Source organism: Otolemur garnettii, unplaced genomic scaffold (genome assembly GCF_000181295.1).
Source record: "Otolemur garnettii isolate 467f Iridium unplaced genomic scaffold, OtoGar3 scaffold00101, whole genome shotgun sequence".
Lineage (NCBI taxonomy): Eukaryota > Metazoa > Chordata > Mammalia > Primates > Galagidae > Otolemur > Otolemur garnettii.
In genome coordinates, this window is record NW_003852496.1 from 6,606,961 (window position 1) to 6,627,169 (window position 20,209).

Here is a 20,209-nt window from a genome sequence, read left to right on the forward strand (position 1 = left end):
AGGGGGAAGGGGCAGGGAGGGAGAGAGAGGAGGGGGAAGGGGCAGGGAGGGAGAGAGAGGAGGGGGTAGAGGGGAGGAAGAGGAAGTGGAGGAGGAGGGACCTGCTTAGGTCAGATAAAAGAGGCTGGAATGTTTTCCCCTGGCTAGCTCCCCCTCCACATTTTGGTTTTGGCTTTGTAGCAATACAGGAATGAAAATGGGGAAGAGGAGTAGAAAAGAAAAAACGAAAGGAATGCTCCAGACCAGTGTGTAACTACCGGGAAAGTAGGAAGCACCAAAGCTCTGCCAAACTACTATTTCTCTTTGCGTCATGCACCCCTCAAACATGGTTGATTGTTAAAGAGCTTCCTGCAACTAAAGACAGATTTGGTAGGTGGCTTTAAATAATACTTTATACTGAAGATCCTCTACTAACTCGGAATTATCAGAGCAGGGAAGCCACGTTCTTACTTAGAGTTGTTTGGTCTGGCAAAATGATAGGATCCTCTCTGCTGTTTTGTTTTCATTTTCCTGGCCAAGCACTCAATTGAAAAGACAACGGGTGGGAATCAAAGTGTCAGAACAGACACAACCACTAGTGGTTTGGGGCCGATTTGTAGATTTTCACTAGCTGTCCTACATACTAGCTTAAAATATGTTGCAATGTGATGTTAAAATGTCCACAGTAAACTTTTTTTCATGTTTTACATCTCCTTCCTGAGATATTACAGTTTTATAAAAAATGTTGTATAGTAAAGCATTTGTTACAATTCACTCAAATTTTAAACGTAACCTTCATCACTAGGAAGAAGAGGGAACTTCATTAGCCTGATAAAGAATACCTATAAAAAACACAGACAGACAAAAAGCCTAGAATGGCCATAATATTTGATTTTGAAATATTTAGAGTTTTCCTCCCCAGGTCAGGAAAAATATAATAGTACCAACTACTTGGTATACAAGTTGACTACTTGTACCCAACACCATACTGGAGAGCCTGTCTAATGCCGTAAGAAAAATAAAGAATACAATTTTTAAAAGAAAGAAAAGAAGAAATAAAACTAACATTACAGATGACATGACTGTGTTTTGAAAAAAATTTATGAAAGAAATTATAGGGAATAAAAGAATTTAGCAAAGATTTTGCTTAACATAAAGCCAATATTAAAAAAATTAGATTTCTATAAGCCAGCAACAAACAGAAAATGAAATTTTAAAATGTTTTTGAAGGCTGAGTGCAGTGGCTCACGCCTGTCAGCCCAGCACTCTGGAAGGCCAAGGCAAGTGGCTTGCTTAAGCTCAGGAGTTTGAGATCAGCCTGAGTAAAAGCGAGACCCTGTCTCTAAAAATATCTGGGCGTTGTGGTGGGCACCTGTAGTCCCAACTACTAGGAAGGCTGAGGCAAGAGGATCACTTGAGCTCAAGAGTTTGAGGTTGCCGTGAGCTATGAGGCCACAGCATTCTGTCCAGGGTGACAGAGTGAGACTCTGTCTCAAAAAAAAGATTATTGAAATAGTTTCAGTAACATCAAATACCAACCCAGGGAAAAAATAATTTAACAAAGTACATGTAAGAGCTCTACACTGAAAACCCAAAGTCATTATTGAAAACACATTAAAGAATACCTGAATAAGTAAAAGGATACTCCATGTTTTTGGATTGGAAAATTCAATATTGGAAAGCTTTCAATTCCCTCCCAATTCATCTATAGATTCACAACAATTCCAAACCAAACGCTAGCACGTTTGTGTGGGAATCGACATGCTGAGTCTAATGTATGTGGAAATTCAAAGGATCAAAAATAAGTACGGCAATCCTGAAGAGGAAGAATGCGGGAGGATTTACAGCACCAGATACCAAAGCCAAGTGTAAAGCTACAGTAACTAAGTCAATATCCTAACTCACCCAAAACAAAGCAGTATAGGCCAATGGAACAGAAGGACAAGTGCAGAATCAGCCCCACACCTAGACGGCTCCTGGTTTATGACCAATGTCGCTGCTGTGGAATGGGGAATGAATGGTCTTCTCAATAAACCAAGTAAGTGAACGGCACACTCAAATGGAAAAGAAGGGATCCTTACAACACACACGAAGCCAGTTCTGTGTGGCTGACAGACCTCAATGTGAATTATAAAACTACAAAACTTTCAAAATAAAAATGAAGATACTTCACTAATCGTGGAGGAGGCAAAGCCTTCTTCAAAGGGTTAGAGAAAGCACTGAGCATAGAAGAAAAATCTAGTAAATTTGGGCTATATTAAGATTAAAAAGTTCTGTTTGTTACGAGAATGAAAAAGCGCACAGAATGGGAGAAAATACTACTATCTGTCATGCGTGTATCTGACAATGCTTCAGCACACTTATCTAAAGTACCCAGCAGAAAAGTTGGCCAAACACTTAGCGGGTACTCGGGACAGCCAAAGGGAAAACAAATATTTTAAGAAGGGTTTAACTTTTTAGTCACCAGAGAAAATTACAGTAGGATACCACCACACTGCCACCCCCAAGAATGGCTAAACTGAAAATGATTTCTCTGTATTATACTTCAGTAAAAAGGTTAAATAAGAGAGAATAAGAGAGAATGTTCCTTGAGGGTCCTGAAAGCCAGTAACGATAGAAGGAAACGCCCGGACCAACCAAATAAGCCAACAAAAACTCTTTCAGTTATGCTAAAAGGATCGTCACAGAATTCTAGGCCATGCGTTTAAAACCTGTTCAATTCTAAAGTTACAAAACAGTATTAAAATTAGTCCTTTTGCTTTTTGAATCAACCTAATGACCAGTAAAATGAGTCTTAATAAACTGTTTTTGTAACCGGCTTCCTTGCCCAATAAAGGCTAAATCCATGATCAACCAAGAACCTCTTATCAGTGTCAATGAGGCAGGTGAAAATTCAAAGGGTGCACATTTTATCTAAAGAAGTAGGAAAAGTTTTGTTTTGCTCTAAAACTGATATATTTGTCTTGTGTGGAAGGCCTACAATGCTTTACAAAGACACCATATTTTTAAACAATGCGGTTAAATTTTTTTCTAAACACTCGTGCTTACATGAGGAGTCTTGTGTCTGGGAAGTTAATCTGCTTCAATCAGTTGAGTTGTTTGAGATATTCCATTTAAATGAGCTGAAGTCAGTGGGTTAAACCCATTCAAGCTCCCCATTTTATGCTAATTTAACTTTTCTTCCTATCAGCAGTCCATTTTATACACCACGCTTCTTTAAAAAGTCACCATTCTATTTTACTGCAGTCTTTCTCTTTCCCAAACCTTTCCCTGTTCTAGTTTCTTGGGCATTCCCCTTTCTCAGTATCTTCAGCTCAGTAAATGTGCCATCGGTAACATAAAACAAAAACATCTCCAATCAAGATAACCAATACCACATGCCAGGCGTTTTTCAAGCCACATAAGAAATACATAACATTGTAGTTCTTAATCTTCTGAGAAGCTTCAAAGGTGAAAGATGTGAAGTAGCAGAGCCTGAACTAGCAACAGAGAAGGTAAGTGCTCTAGAAATGCAGAAAAGAAAAAGACCAGTCTGTTCTGAAATAATCAGGGATAGCGTTCTGGTGGAGATGGAGCCAGTGGGATGATGACAGCTTGGAAGGTCATTGGTATTGAATTATGTGGAGCCAGTGGGATGATGACAGTTTGGAAGGTCATTGGTATTGACAGCCCAAGGAAAGGTTCAGGACCCTGTCACCAACATCCCCTTTCTGTTACCCAACACTGCTTAACAACAGTAACTAGATGTGTACGCTGACAAAGATGACCAGATTTTATACAGCACACACGCTCAAAAGTGGGATCGGTTTGCCCCAGGTCAACTGTTTATACCTCAGGATGCAGCTGTATCATTGGCAAAGATTTCTGTGTAAATCTGGCCATCTCAACATCAAACACACACCTTTGGCCCTTATTAGCATCATATTTGAATCCACTAAGTAAATACGCCTAGACAACCTATATAATAGGTACATAACTGTAACTGCTAAACTAAAGGCAGGGTTTTGGGTAAAGTGTAAGAAACGACTGAATGGGCTCGGCGCCTATAGCTCAACCGGCTAAGGCGCCAGCCACATACACCTAAGGTGGTCGGTTCAAATCCAGCCCAGGCCCGCCAAACAACAATGATGGCTGCAACCAAAAAATAGCCAGGTGTTATGGCGAGCGCCTGTGGTCCCAGCTACTTGGGAGGCTGAGGCAGGAGACTCGCTTGAGCCCAGAAGTTGGAGGTTGCTGTGAGCTGTAATGCCACAGCACTCTACCCAGGGGGACAGCTTGAGGCTCTGTCTCAAAAAAAAAAAAAAAAAAGAAACAACTGAATGATCTTGCATCAAACATATTTAATTGTTAAGGCAAAACAAATGGATGAGAATAATAATATCAGAATATTTTACTGTTTCCCCAAGATGTGACTTAATTAACATCTGAGAGGAAACAAAGCACTCACACTTCTGGACCAGAAGATGTTAGAATTCCGGTTCTGTTGCTTAGTTTTTTGCCTCTGGTTCTTTGCCAAAACAAGTAATCCAACTTTGGTTTCTTTCTTCTGGAACTATGGTTAGTAATATGTACTTATCTGGTAATATCTAAATGTTCTTTTTAAACGTGCTAAGGAAAATATTGCAAGAGAGCAAACAGTAAGTCCAACCAATCATGGTAATAGAAAATTTCAGTTACCTATTTTATCCCAAAGTGGTAGCGTCTATTTTAAGATGAGAAGAAGACAGAAGTAACATCTGTCAGGCCCCTATTACCTATCAGGCAGTGAACGCTCGAAGTGCTTTAATAGGTTGGATATCAGTTACTTAATCAAGTCACTTTTTAAAAGCATTGCTAGGGTGGTGCCTGTGGCTCAGTGGGTAGGGCGCAGACCCCACATACCAAGGCTGGAGGGTTCGAACCCAGCCCCAGCCAAACTGCAACAAAAACAAAAGCATTCCTAGCAAATAAGTCTTTCAGAGGTTCAAACGAGTATCCCAAGTATCAAAAGGTAGGCAGATAGCCAGTTGCAGTGGCTCATATAATCCCATCTGTTTGGGAGGCCAACATGAGAGGATCACTTGGAGCCAGGGGTTCGAGACCAGCCTGGGCTACATAGCAAGACCCTGTCTCTACAAAAAAATTTTAAGAAGTAGTTGGGCACAGGAGCATGCGTCTATAGTCCCAGCTACTTAGAAAGCTGAGGCAGGATGATCGCTTGAGCCCAGGAATTCAAGGGTGCAATGAACTCTAATTGTGCCACTGCATTCCAGCCCTGGTGACATAGTAAGGCTCTATCTCTTAAGCAAAACAGAAAAAAACAAAACAAGTGGCCAGATTGCAGAAGAAGCCAGGGATTTGAGTACTTCATAAACGTATAATATTAAAATTAATATCTGAATGACATTCAAACTAACTGAAGGACATGATGGAAATAACTCTATAAATAACAGATAATTCCACACATATGTGTACCTGGTTTATAGCATGTCAGTAGTACTGGTTAGTTTCCATTAGCAATAATACTATTTAAACAGGCTAAAATTTTAGCTTTTATTTACTAAACATATTCCAGTTCCTGACTTCAGAAGTTTGCTGAGGTTCAGGAGGAGGTAAGTTTGGTGTCAATAAGTCTGTAAGAACTTAGTAGATACTTACTACATATGAGGCATTTTGTGCAACACAGAATAAAACATGGGTCTTTTATCCAGTGACTATATAATAATTTTTACTTAGGGAATTCCAGAAAATAACACCAGACAGTCTCTAATTAAGGGCTAAATTTTCTAACAGAGACCATAAATATTAGAGGACTTCAGTCTTTCATTTAACAAGCTGTGAATGAACACTACTATCTCCTAGCATTCCAGGCACTTGGAATAAATGGATCAGTGGATGGGCACAGTAGATAAAAATCTCCTCCTTCGTGGGTTAACCTAACACTCTTGGGGGATGAAGCAGACAATAAGCAATAAATATAATCCATCGATAAATTATGTGGTATGTCAGATGATGATAAATGCTTCTGAAATAGGAAACTGTAGAGTAAAGGAGGGGAGGGCAGCAAGGAGGATGGACAATTTAATAGGACGGCCAAGGCAGTCCTCAACTAGGAGGTAAGATTTGAGCAGAGATGAGGAAGACAGGATAGGTTTAGCCAAGAGGTTGTCAGAGGAAAGGGCTCCAGGCAGGGTCAAGGGCTAGAACAGATGCGTGAAGGGGTGTGTCTGGAATGAGGAGGAGCAGTGAGGAGGCCAGCGAGGCTGGGTGAGTGTGAGACAGAAGGAGAGGAGAGGGGATCCGAGAGGTCACCTGAGGTGGGCCAGTGGGGCATGGGGCAGGCTTGGGCTTTTGTTATAAGTGACACGGGGAGCCACCGTAGGGTTTTGAGCGGAGTGACAGGTCTTGATTACATTTTGACACGATCCCTCCATGTGAATGGTTGAGACCAGGCTGTGGAGAGGTAAGGGTGGAAGCTGAAAATCCATCAGGAGACTAGTATCCCGGTAAAGACGGTAGCTTGGACCAGGTGGGTGGCCGTGGAGGAGGAAGAAAGAGATTCTGAACACATTTTCAGTTTAGAGGGAATGGAGAGCAATGAACAGTAATGCAGTCAGAGAATGCATTGTGGAGTGGAGATTACTTCATTTCAACTTGACCTTGAGGGACAGGGTGGCTCTGAAAAGGTGGAGGAGTTAGGAAAGGCACTTCATGACTTGAAGGCAAGAGTAAGCATGGCTTATTCTCGGGACAAAGAGATCAGTCTGAGCAGAGCAGGGCAAGCCAACGACTAACATGTGGTAAAATCCATGAATAAGAGCTGGGAAGAGCCAGGCAAAGGTGTCCAGACTTCAGTGTTCACTACAGGGCCTTGCGAACAGTAGGCGCTCAATAAATAGTAGGAGAGAGATAATCTGACAGACTTTTAGGACCATATCGCTGACGGTTTGCACTGGACGGCAGAGTTTCTCATGTAGAAGGTCAGCTCAAAGGCCGTGCAGAAACCTGCCGTGAGGCAAGAGTTACGGGTAATTCCCCTGGAGGTAACTGACAGTTGACTCTTAAATCTGCTTCACAGTATTAACCACAAGTGCCATTCATGACTTGTGGGAACCTTGCTCTCCCGCTGGCAACACCTTGCTCAAATAAAAATTACATGGGTCTAAAATACTGTGTGCTCAAACAGCCACGTGATCTTAACACTGAGGTTGTAAGAGTTGGATTGCAGATGCTGCTATCAGTTACATGTGCCAAATTTCTGGGTCTCTATAAAGTAGTTACAGGTGCAAAACTACATTTACAAAAAAGATAATCTGGAAGAAATTTACAGGAAACTTAGTGACATTCAAATGAGTCCAAAATTCATTATCACCCGTATTTTCAAATATTCAACACTAGTCGATGGGCGTGAGGCCTTGAGCATCTGTTTTAAGTGTGTCCAGAGGAAACTAACGCAATAGAAGCTCTGGGTCAATTCTGTTGATTTAAGAAATGAAGAAATTTAGTTTGCTCAGATTTCCTCTGACTCGAAGATAGGTACCTAGTAAAGAACTATGGTGGTTTTAGAATTTCCCCAGAGTCATCTTAATAGAGTTGTGAGAAGGCTGAAAATAGTGACCTATGACAACCAGAGGTATAAAACTTGTTTTTCACTTTATGACCCATGTTTTACACCGCAATTAGCAGTTTAAAAGGATAATTGCTGTCAGGTGGCTTTCAAGCCAAGCTGCATCTGTCAGGGATGCCAGGAGAAAATGAGATTTAAAGAAAACCTGTGTTTTCTTGTGAGCATTTAGTACAAATGACATTTATTGGGGTGTTTCCTATAATTCATGGGGGAAAAGCACTAGATAAATGACAGTTTTTAGAAAAACAGTAAAAAGAGTTTCAGAATCTAGAAATCTACCAAATTTACTAAGTCCTGGTGATCAAGAAAGGTTAATCAGAGTCAGATAAGAAATAAATAATAGGGCAGCGCCTGTGGCTCAAAGGAGTAGAGCGCTGGCCCCATATGCAGGAGGTGGCGGGTTCAAACCCAGCCCCGGCCAAAAACTGCAAAATAAATAAATAAATAATAAAACAAAGGCATATCAAGAAAAAAATTAATACGAACAACAGTACAACTCAACTAAAAGGCCTTGAATAGTTATTACATGTGAGATTATCAAATTCAGGGCTGTGGGCTTGGCGCCTATAGCTCAACCGGCTAAGGCGCCAGCCATGTACACCTAGGGTGGCGGGTTCTAATCCCCAGCCCAGGCCGGCCAAACAACAATGACGGCTGCAACCAAAACATAGCTGGGCATTGTGGCGGGTGCCTGTGGTCCCAGCTACTTGGGAGGCGGAGGCAGGAGACTCGCTTGAGCCCAGGAGTTGGAGGTTGCTGTGAGCTGAGATGCCATGGCACTCTACCCAGGGGGACAGCTTGAGGCCCTTTTTCAAAAAAAAAAAAAAAAAATTCAGGGCTGTGTCAGTTAACTCAAACCTTCTCTGGACTTCCACTTCATTTTATAGAGAACATTAAAATCTATGATGTTTTTTCAATATCTCTGAGCAGAAAACATGTAACCATCGCTTTCACTGAGGCCCCAAAATGATTTCAACCTTCGGAGGTTCCATTTCTTCACAGATAAACGTTAATGAAAGTATCATAGTTTTTCCATTTAAAGAGATCAGATACAAAGGTGCTTTCCCTAAGTCTGATCATTTCCTTATCAAAACACGGATGGGTGAGTCTGCAGAAGCCCCATTTCATTCATAGAACTGCAATAAAGAATTCTGCAGATTTTGTTTCTCCATGTTCCATAAAGTGCTTCAGATTTAGGATATTGTACCAGAGCCTTCTAGTCTATCCACAAGAGACCAATACCACAAGGATAAAACAGTTAACTCCATCAAGGGCTTTAGATCCGCTTTCACAAACACTGTGTCATTTAACCCTCACAGTAATCCCGTATTTTGGTTAATTGATATAGGTGGAAACGGAGGGCCAGAGAGGAAACATAACTGGTTCAAGCACACACTGTCCATATATGCTGAAGATAGGACTTCTTATATTCTCTAGTACTACAGGGGTCCCTGCAAACTTCAGGAAAGGCGAAAACATTGGCCAATTATGTAAATGTTTTTGGAGTCGTGTACACACAGCTTAGGGATCCCTCAATAAAAATGGTGTGCAATCACTCACTCGCTCCTACCTCCGGAGAGATTCTCGTTTTGAGGGATTGTCTATTGCAGGATTTATCGCGTCTCTAAGGCTTATTTCCATTGCTCAATCAGCTCCAAAGGACAAGTGTGTCATCATCTCTCACTGCTCTGGTGCAACAACTTAAAATTATAAAATTCACACAGGACTAAATCTGGCAGGAAAGCGGGAGGCACATTTCAGCTTGAGCTTGTAGAAGCTTCCCTGCAGTCTTGCCAATTTTTACTAGTGGAAACGGTTTCAGAGCCAGTGTGGGGTTACTTGGGGTTGCTTGAGGAGCCCTTGGTGAAAAAAGAGAAAGGAATAACATAAAAGGGTCACAGTAACAATGGGGCCTAGGAAAGAGGGTGACAGTCCTCTCGCATGGTGGTTTAGTGTAGTGGAGATTTTAACCGCAGGAACATGACAGATACAGCTGGACGTTGGGGCCATTCATACTAAATGTGCTATTTTTTTCTTCAACAGCAGTATCCAGAAACTTCCAACAACCCCCCCTGTTATACTTTGCCTCTGATGAAGGAAAAGGAGCATCTAAATTAACTATTGTACCAAAGCCAAATCTCTCATCTCCATAGGGTTCCATCTCTGCTGGCCTCAGATAGCGAGCAATGATCATATAACTAATTTATTTTCAAATCTGTCTGTTTGTTTTGGCAGGGGTGGAGTTAATATTTAACGGGCATCTACAGAATACAATGGAAGTAATGATCACAGGTCTCTGGGCTGTAGGAACTCACCAGTAAGTAGACGGACACCACAGAAGATAAAAGTTCAATCACTGCTACAAAATATGTTTTAACTGCTAATAATTCTACTCTGGATCATGTTAATTACGAACAAAAGTACTAGATCATTCTTTTGGAGGGATTTGAGACTCAAGAAAATTAAATGCAGTTCAAATTCAAAGCTTAAAAATAGAGATTAGCACAGAATGAAAACTAAGTTAAATCACATAACCGTGCTCCACCCTGAACAGTACTCGGCCCTCCTTAACCTAAAATATTTGTTGTGCTACATTCTAGACATATTATCTTCAAACAGACAAAACTATCAAATTTTGACCCAACAACTATTTCGCAGTAGAACCAGGACATTCTGCCCTGAGGCAGGCTGAATTAATAACTAAAGAAAGATAGCAATAATCTTTACAGCTTGCAGAAAAACAGGACTTTACAGAACATAATAAAACGTCCATTTAAGAGGCTCAGATGATAGAAGTATATATTGAGTTAAATGATCACAATAAAATAATATTTTAGAAGATATGTTTTTAAAATTTTTAAACATTTTTTTAAAAAGCTTGATATTTTAAAAATTGTGTCGGATATATTTAAACTTCAGGCTTCCAGGATAACTAAAAAGGTTAAAATGTAAAGCAATCAAGTGATTTCATTTTAATGCTTCAGCTCTTATATTCTAAAATAGGAATCACAATAGTTATCACCATCTATGATTTAATCTCCTATTTAATCTATGAGAGCAAAACAAATAGAAATGTAGAAATAAATATGAAACAATATAAAAAGAAGAGGCTGTGCTAAGAAACTCCAGTAGAAGGAGCTACAGAAATGAAGAACTTAGATTTTGCAATGGCCAAGAAAGAAATGTTGCAAATGAGGTATCTGTTTGAATCTAATTTACCTGAACAGAAATAGTAGTTAATAGTAGTTCAGTTAGCATGCAATAAGCTTTTACACTTTTAGGGACTTCATTTTCTTTATGGGTAAAAGGAGACACTTGGAATATATTTTTCAAAGTCCTGACAATTTATTCTTCTGTATTGCATTAGGCAGCATGCTAGGAAATATCCTAAGAGATCTAAAAAAAGAATTAAACTAAGTCCTACACTCTGAGAGCGTCCAATTCTTTGGCAGAGTCAAAATGCACATGCAAATATCTAAATTTCAAAGTAGAAGAGAAAAGTCCGGAGAGTATTTCAAAAGGAATAAAAACTCTGTGAGGGGGATAAAAACTGCTACGGGGGATATCTAAGATGAAAAGAGGGGAAAGTAACCCCTCAAGTACTCTAAAAAGCCCTTACATACAAAAACTCGGGAAATAGGAATGGTCAGGATTGTTTAGGGATATACATATATCTTTAAAGCTTCTAATGCAGAAAATGGGAGCCATGCACCAAGATAAAATACGGAGTAGGTCAGGTTTCTTTTTTTAATAAGTTCTGAATATGTTTTCCAGTGAACACCACAGCAGCAAGAGAAACATTCAAATACTAGACTATACACATGATGGCATTAGAACACATATAACTAGGAAAACAAACCAGAAGAGCAATTTCACCCTTACATAAGTGCCCCCAGTCCCCAGTACTCGTATCTGGAATAGACTTTACCTTGTGGCGTGTTTGCAGACAGTGTATCAGTGAAGGAATCACCCTCTGGGTCAATAGGAGTATCTCCCAGAGTTTCACCCATAACAGCATGGAATAGGGATTTGCTGTAATTCACACTGATTATTTTGCCTGTATCTTGCAAAAGATCAATCCGTTAAAAGACTTGCAGTCACAGAACTTGTGAATACACCAATGAATCAAGACTTAAGTTTCCAAGTATTTGGGAGAGGTGGTAACAAACAGAAAAGGACCAGGCCTGAATTGGCTGGCACTGTCCTGTTAGGGAGCCAGCTGTGACAAAATGTTGTGTCATAATGTTGTTCACTGCTTTGGCAAGACTTGGTACATTACAAGGAAAATATTGCCACACTGTCTCGCCAGTGACCCACATGCTCAGTGTCTTGTGAGGGGTGTGAGCTGTACAGTACTGAGAATCTCCAGCACAGAGACTGGCCAATATTCACTTGCTTGTTTCATGATGGCAAAATATACCTTGATGGAGAGAATGAAAACAGGGTCTGATAGGGCTTTGATTTTACATGTATCAGAGTTTGCTTTTTTTAAACTTCGGTTTATCCATCAACACCAAATGCAGCAGCGTCCCACCTGGTGACATTTGAGCATCAGTTGCAGTTTCAACGACAGATGCTGTGTCATAACCCAGAAATGGAGTTCTTTGTGAGGACTGCATTACCAGAAAAAAAAAAACAGACTCACTCTGTTAGGTTGATGAGGAATTGTGGTCAGTTTTGTAACCAGGAAAAAACTGGCTTCTTGCTCAGGGCCTTTGCCCTTTTTGGCAAAGAGAAACATTAGCTGTGCCAAATTACACACGAGTGGCCTAATAGAATTGCAGCGACTTGTGGATTTTAAAAGATGCCTCCACAGACGGCAATGATTCTCTGATTCACACTTCTCCCAATATTCCCCCACTGAAATGTGTGTGTGTATATATATGTGGTTAATCTATGTTGAGTAGCTATTCATTCTTCAAGGGGACTAGGAAAAGTTTCCTCGTCAATCAAGCAGCAAGAGCTTCAGAGTGAAATGCTTACTGGGTCTGGACAGCACAGGACCAAGTGAGGAGTTGGGCAGCTCATTCGTGCCACCCAGCTCTACCCGGGGACCTTCTGGGTTTTGTGTCTGAGGCCATTGTATTACGTGGTCCTCCAGTTCTCTACCAGTCTCCGTTACAATTTGGTCGATACTCAGATCCAGTCTTCCCGACTATCCTCAAAGCAACTGACCTCTGGACTCCCCACCTACCGTTGCTTCTCCTGTCTTTTTCTCAGACACTGTTCAACCTGCATGTCTGCCAGGCAGCCAGCCTCTCACAGCCCTCACACTGTGCTTTAGCTGCTCTGTAAGTTACACATTTTTGACAGCTAATTAGTCTATGAACCTGAGAACACATGCCCACAACCTGCCCTTCCTGCTTCCGCTAGTATTTTTTACTTGAAAGCAAAAACCTGTCTTACTCATTGTATTTCATTTGTTTGTTCAACAAATATTTATTGCCAAAATACGGCAAGCCTTGAGCTAAGTGCTAGGGAAACAGTGATGAACAAGAAGGGCGTGTTCTGATCTCACAGAGTTCAAAAATAGTAAATAAGGAAAAACTACAATTTTGATAAACACAGAGCCTGCCACGTAGCTGAGTAACTGCTGCTTAAATTCCTGACAGCAGAGACAAACCGAGCAACAACAGAACACCCCAAGTTACTAGCAAAATACTTACACCATGTGGATTGTTCAGGCACATTTTATGTTAATGATAATATTTTGTCCTGTCGTGCTGGAGTGTGCTGGGTCCCTGAAGCAACAGCCTGCTCATGTGGCCATTAAAAAGGATGAACACAGGCTTGGCGCCTGTGGCTCAAGTGGCTAAGGCGCCAGCCACATACACCTAAGGTGGTGGGTTCGAATCCAGCCCGGGCCCACCAAACAACAATGATGGCTGCAACCAAAAAATAGCCGGGCGTTGTGGCGGGCGCCTGTGGTCCCAGCTACTTGGGAGGCTGAGGCAGGAGACTCGCTTGAGCCCAGGAGTTGGAGGTTGCTGTGAGCTTTGATGCCACTTACTCTACCCAGGGGGATAGCTTGAGGCTCTGTCTCAAAAAAAAAGGATGAACATAAACTGAGCCAATTTTATGGTATCTAATTATGCTTCTGTTTTGTTCTGAGAAAATGAAAAAGCTTGTTAATTTTATTTTGTATCTATCCATCTATTCATCCACCTATTCATATGGAGGTGGTAGCTAAGGAACTAGGCCTACTGATGTGTACATGTGCACACCTGGTCTACGAAAGGAGGCTCAACAAGGAGGCGGTTGATGTAGGGGGGTGGTCACCTATGGAGCTTCTACTAAATACACTAAGGACCAGGTATCAATCTTGGCTTAGGAGATAAATACATTGGTAAGCCAAGGTTCCAACTGAGAATGACCTCACATTTAACTACATTTAAAATTGTCCAAATATACCTAAAAGAATGATCTTTCAGTTTAATTAACTTTGAAGGTCATTTAGCAAGCATTGGTATTAGAAATAACACATTTGCTTAACTAAAGTTGTTACTATCAGTGAATGGTATGTGATCACCAGGAAATTTATAAGGGTTTTGACATGCATGGGACTAACCCTCCCTTCAAGGCCTTAAAATTTCCCAGCATCCTACCCTTTATCATATCAACATCAGAAGGATATTATACAGAAATACATAAAAGAGCATGATGGTAACTGCATTGTAAGATTTGGAGCTTTAGACCTTGCCTAGGGTGCTTTTACACCAATGGGTTATCAGCACTTGTTTGTCAATATAAAAGTCTACTGCCTTGGAGCTCCCTTGGAGAACCGTGTTGGTATTTTACAGAGTGAGAAGGTGTAGAGTGAGGCGTACCACTTCTACATGTACTATGGACAAATGCAAACTTGATTCTTCTATGGAGAGATGGAGGGCTTTGTGCAAGGCAGAGGTTGAGAAAAAGGTCATCTCTCATTGGGCTTTGGAAATACAGGGATATGGATGTGGCTTTGGGTACAAACCCACAGCCGCAACAGGAGAAAGAGTAAGGGGAGTGGGGAGTAGTCATATAATGAGGAGAAAGAAAAGCTTCTTTAACTCTATCCTTGTTCCTGACACTTGAAAAAAAATTTGGTTTGGTATTTGAGAGGGTTACTCTTCAATATTTAGTCTTTTCATATGACATTATAGAATCTGCATTTGCCTAAAAGAATCTGAATAACTACTGAGCCAAAAAACCCCTCCAAGTTTTAGTACATTTTGGAGAAGGCAATTAGACCAATAAAAGTTGTGAATGATTCAACAGCAAAGAGAGAGGGTCTAAAAACTAACAGCTAATAAAATTATGGTGTTATATCTACATAAAGTATTTTTTTAGTATCACTCAGAGTTGGAATGATTTACATCAAATATTGACATGATCCAGGATATTAAATATTTTTTGTGTTGCATTATTCTCGAAAGCTAATAAAAACCTTAATCTACTTTTGGCTTAACATGTGAAATGTATTCTCTAGATTGAGCTCAGATCTTCGAAACTGCTTCCATTGCTTTTTTTTTTCTTTTGTGTGAGCTAAGCTATGTTAATATTGATGTAGAATTATGTGTACAGTATTTTTTTTTGTTTGCCGTAACATCACTTTAGAAGTTGTTTCATTTAACGCTCTAAGTGCTACTCGGCTAAAAAGGTAGTTAGCTAACAGCTCCTTGAGGGCTTCTAACACTTCAGATCCCCAGACCCTGGCACGGTATCCCTGGTTGGCATTACAACCCATGTTTGTTGTTTGTATTGATGATGAGAGTGACGAAAGAACAGCTGCTTGCCACATTAGTGTCCCGGGTCTCATTCAAGGAGTTTAGAAACCTAATGAACTAATAACAGCATCTATTTTCTTCTTGTTCCAACAAGACTTAAATTGCTCGATGATGCTTCGAGCAGAGCCAGACAATTGCTATCAGAAAGACCACCTCAGCTCACTCACTTCTCCCCCGACCCAAAAGACCAGCTGCCTTTTCTTGGTGCAACTGAAGTGGGCTGGGAGCCTTATCTTCAAGTGCTGGTTGCATCAGGTCAGAGTTTCTTTATGGGGAAGAGAGCATGGGAGGGATGATACGCCAACGGGGCGCATGCCTTTGAGAAGAACAAATAATCCTGTATCCCAGATGGAACTCCGACCACCCCCAGCACAGGCTATTCCCACAGAAAGAGACAAAGGGATGCCACTGTTCAATGCATCAGTGTCATTTAAAAAAAAAAATCATTTATTTATTTGTTTGTTTATTTATTTTTGAGACAGGCTCTTGCTGTGCTCCCCAGGTTGTTTTCAAACTCCTGGACCCAAGCGATCTTCCTGTCTCAGCCTTCTGAGTGGCTGGGCACCCATCGCTGCACTTGGCTGCGTCTTTGAAAGGCAAAATTCTTTCTTCTTTATAATCACTAATGATAATTTTGTTCGGATTTGCAGGAAGTAACATTTTCCAGGCACAATGAATATGTTAAAACAACTAGATCATTTTGATTCAAAGAAAAATAACTTCGAAGAAATGATGTTAACTGGGACTCAACAGCTCCAGCAGATGTAATGTGTGGTCATTTTTTTAGAAGTCTCCTTGACTTTAAAAACATGGACACTGGTGCCAGAAAGCCTAGGTTTTAGGTTCTTAGCTGGGCTCAGCCACAAATTTGTTGTGTCAACTTTTGGGGTCCACATCTCTAAAATCAGAAGAAGGCTTATCTGCAAAATAGGATAATCCTTAAGGGCCTTTGGGTTCTAATGTTGAGATACTGAATAATATGCCTATAATTAGCTCATTTAATGGAAATACTCTATATCGTATTCTTATTCATGTTCTAATCCTGAGTGACTACTTTCTTTTCATACCTGACAGATAATAAGGTGACCGCATATACTTTTTATCTGGAAGAGTAATGCCCAATAGTAAATTAAAAGTTTCAAAAGAAAACACAACTGAAATCCTTTTTTCTCCCCTCAAAAAGTTTAACTTGCCCCTAATACCTGAAAAAGACTCTTACCTGTCCAGCCACTTTCTAGGGAATCAATGAAACACTTCAAATCACTGTAACTTTGAACCAAAGACGTCCCACCTGAACTACATTAACTTGTCTTTGCACAGATTATGTGAAATTCTCCAGTAAGTTGGAGATAAATAAATAATAAAATGCCATGGGCCATGCTATCAATTGACACAGGTTCATGTTGCGGGAAATTCTAAACCTCTAAAACATGTATCTTCTTCTGTTTTCAGATTTTATCAGTTAATTTTTCAAGATCAGTTATGTGGAGATGTCTTAGATAACAGATCTCACCACTGGAGACCCATACTAGAAACCCACGGGGCCCCACAGCAAGCTTTGCGCCACACAGCTACACTGGAGTTTAGTTCATGTAAAATAACCATACTAAAGGAAATGTATGGGCCATGGAAATCACAGACTCACAAAACTTAACACCAGGGAGATTAACGTATTCTAACTCTTAAATTTTTCATAGAAGGAACGTGGGTTCCAGAGGAATGATTTGCCCAAAGCATTACCCAGATAATTAGCAGCGGAGTCTGAGCTAGAAATCTGAATTCCCAGTCCAAAGTTCCAACCTGTGCCCATCTTGTTAAAATAAAGCAATGAAATATTCAAATAAATTGCTCAAATCCATGATCCTTATTGCCAACAGTCATGTTAGAACAATCACTTTTCACGTTATCAGCGTGACAGCATTTTACTATGATACTGTTCACTTCATGTGAATGAATTACCTATGAAAATGCCATCCCAGAGTTCAGACACAAAGTACTCAATAACCACTTGCCTTAGTAACTAAAATTTGATAATTCTTGAATGCCAACTAAGATACTCATTTTGCAGACAAATGTTCTTTTGCCTCACTCGTAGATTCTTCTTGAATTATCCTAGTATTCTGGGATTCTTCTGGTAATAATAGTTTTTGTTTCTATTGATAGAGTTCCCGGCTCTTATGAAAATGAAAGGAATCACTCTGTGATTACTCTGAGGTAATCATCCTCCAACAACATCAAACCCTCCCCGCCAAAACCCGCCTTAGGTCTGTACAGTGTTTTTATTTCATTTGAAGCTCACAGCAACACTGGGAGGTTATTCAAAGGAAAACAAGAAAATAACAGCAACCACTGAATAGAACTTCCATATAGAACCAGGGAAGGGTTTTTGCCATAAAGCGCTGCATAATTTGTCTTCAGTTAGTATGATATAATGAATCAAAAAGATTTGGGTTTGAATTCAAGCTCTTACAAATGTTTATACTTTGGGCATACTACTCTATCTTCCTAAGCCTCTGTTTTCTTATCTAAAAAAGGAGTTCTGAGAATTAAGGATGATTTAAATAAATCAGTGCCTGGGACAGAAAACAGGCTCTCCAAATTGTAGTATCATGAAATTTTATAATAAAAATTGTAAATCTTACACATGAAACTTGACTGATAAAATAATAAAAACAGTCGTCAAGTAACGCTCTTATCATTTTATGTTAAAAGGAGCTACAAAAATAAGTTTCAGGAAAAAATGGTACACAAATAGAACATGGAATCGTCAAAGACAAGTATAAATTTTAAAAGTTCACTTAGCAGAAGTAGACATTTTATTCATGACGGCAAGCAGAGAGCTGATAGGAAATAAAATAAAACGTGAAATCAATGCATTGTAAATTCAATTTCAGTGACAAGAGATAGTCAGCATGGAGCATATTTTTTTTGTTTTTTTTTTTTTGTAGTTTTGGGCCAGGGGCCAGGTTTGAACCCGCCACCTCCAGTATATGGGCCACCTTGGAGCATATTTTTATGTCTATTTTCCACTAAGGTTAATCATCATCCATCAGTTAATAGTAAGATTAGGTCAACCTAGAAGTTTGTCTCATTCACAATTTTTGTTAAACACAACATTATAAATTCTGTCCTAATCAGGAGTTTCCATTTGAATTTAAATAGTATGTCTTAAAGCAGCATCAGTGAAATCAAGTAGACTGAAATAATATAAGCTAGCTTTTTTTTTTCTGAGACAGAGTCTCACTATGTCACCCTGGGTAGAGTGCTATTGCGTCACAGCTCACAGCAACCTCAAACTCCTGGGCTCAAGTGATTCTCTTGCCCCACCCTCCCAAGTAGCTGGGACTACAGGCACCTGCCACAACACCTGCCTATTTTTTGTTGCAATTGTCATTGTCGTTTAGCTGGCTCAGGCCAGGTTTGAACCTGCCAGTCTTGGTATATATGGTTGATGCCGTAACCGCTGTGCTACGCGTGCTGAGCCAATATAAAGTAGCTATTCAGGTTCCACATTTATGACCACCTACTCTGTCAGGTGCTTTTTTTTTTTTTTTTAATTTCAGATTAATGTGAGGGTACAAATGTTTAGGTTACATTGCTTTCATTTCTAAGGTGAAGTTCAAGTTGAAGTTGAGCCTTGCACCCAGGGGGATGTGCTGAACAGACTCACATTGTGCACATTAGATGAGATTCCCTCATTGCACTAAGTATTTAAAATATAAAAACTTCGTTAGACTTTATAAAAACTTTACAGGTAAGTCCATTTCATAAAAAAGAAACACGCTCCGAAAAGAATGAGGTAGAGACGTGATGAGACAATGGCCTATTATACACCAAGCAATACAGTGATGTATCAGGTTGCCTGGAAGAGAACAGTGAGGACTGAGCCTCAATTCTCAAGCCATTTTCCTACTTCTAGTAAAGAGGACCAAGAACAGCACAAAGCATGGGCGGCGCCTGTGGCTCAAAGGAGTAAGGCGCTGGCTCCATATGCTGGAGGTGGTGGGTTCAAACCCAGCCCTGGCCAAAAATTGCAAAAAAAAAAAAAAGAACAGCACAAAGCACTCTACGACCGAGCAGGGAGCTTGAGAGACTGTTGTAACACACTGTGCTTGTGCCAAGCTACACAGACTAGGTACGCTACAGTACTAGCCACTGATTGCCACCCCTTATCTCTACCTCTCACAGGCTAGTGAGCTAGTTTGTTATCATTATTTCACAGACAAGAAAATTGAGTCTCAAGGTCACATAGCTAATAAAGGCAGAGAAGGGATTTAAACCAAATGCAGCTGAGTACTGGTTCAGAGGATGAACAGAGCTCTTCCGACCAGGGATGGGGATGGGAGGGATGGGAAAAGGCTTCAGGAGGACAAGAAAATTGAGATGAGCCCTGAAATACAAAGAAGCTCTGGGTCTGCGGCAAGGAGAGGAAATGGACGGCAAGACTGACCCAAGAGAGAAGAGCAAGAGTGAGTTAGGGTAACGGGAGTCTGTGCTGTGTGACATGAAACTCCAACAGACACGGGGCAGTGGACTTAGATCAACTTAGGGAGCAGAACACCCCCACAAAAATACCTTCCAACTACTGTTTAAGGCTGACAGACTCTTGTATACTGTTAAATAAACCTGAGCAGGGCAGGATAACAGAAATCTCTCCAGTAAAGACATGGAGAGTTTCAAACAAAGAATAATATGGTTTATGTATATTATTTGTTTGGTGTTTGGTGTTTTTTGATACATACTAAAGTGTAGTTTTTATACCTTCTTTCCTGAAAGGAAGCATTTTTATTTTCTTTGAAGGAAAGCATACACTCTCACTTTTTTTTTCTTTCTTTCTTTTTTTTTTTTTTTTTTTTTT

At 40.3% G+C, this 20,209-nt stretch overlaps 1 protein-coding gene across 2 annotated transcripts in view; it reads right to left on the reverse strand.

Annotated features, from left to right (window-relative positions):
• Positions 1-20,209, reverse strand: part of PPARG (peroxisome proliferator activated receptor gamma) — a 140,022-nt gene that overhangs the window by 67,315 nt on the left and 52,498 nt on the right. The window contains exon 1 of one of the 2 annotated variants that reach the window (XM_003796243.3): positions 11,514-11,618. The exons of the other annotated variant lie outside the window; for it this stretch is intronic. Coding sequence (XP_003796291.1) covers positions 11,514-11,595 — 82 coding nt within the window. The 5' untranslated portion in view covers positions 11,596-11,618. Of the gene's footprint in view, positions 1-11,513; positions 11,619-20,209 lie in introns of those variants that run through there. 2 annotated transcript variants of the gene reach the window in all.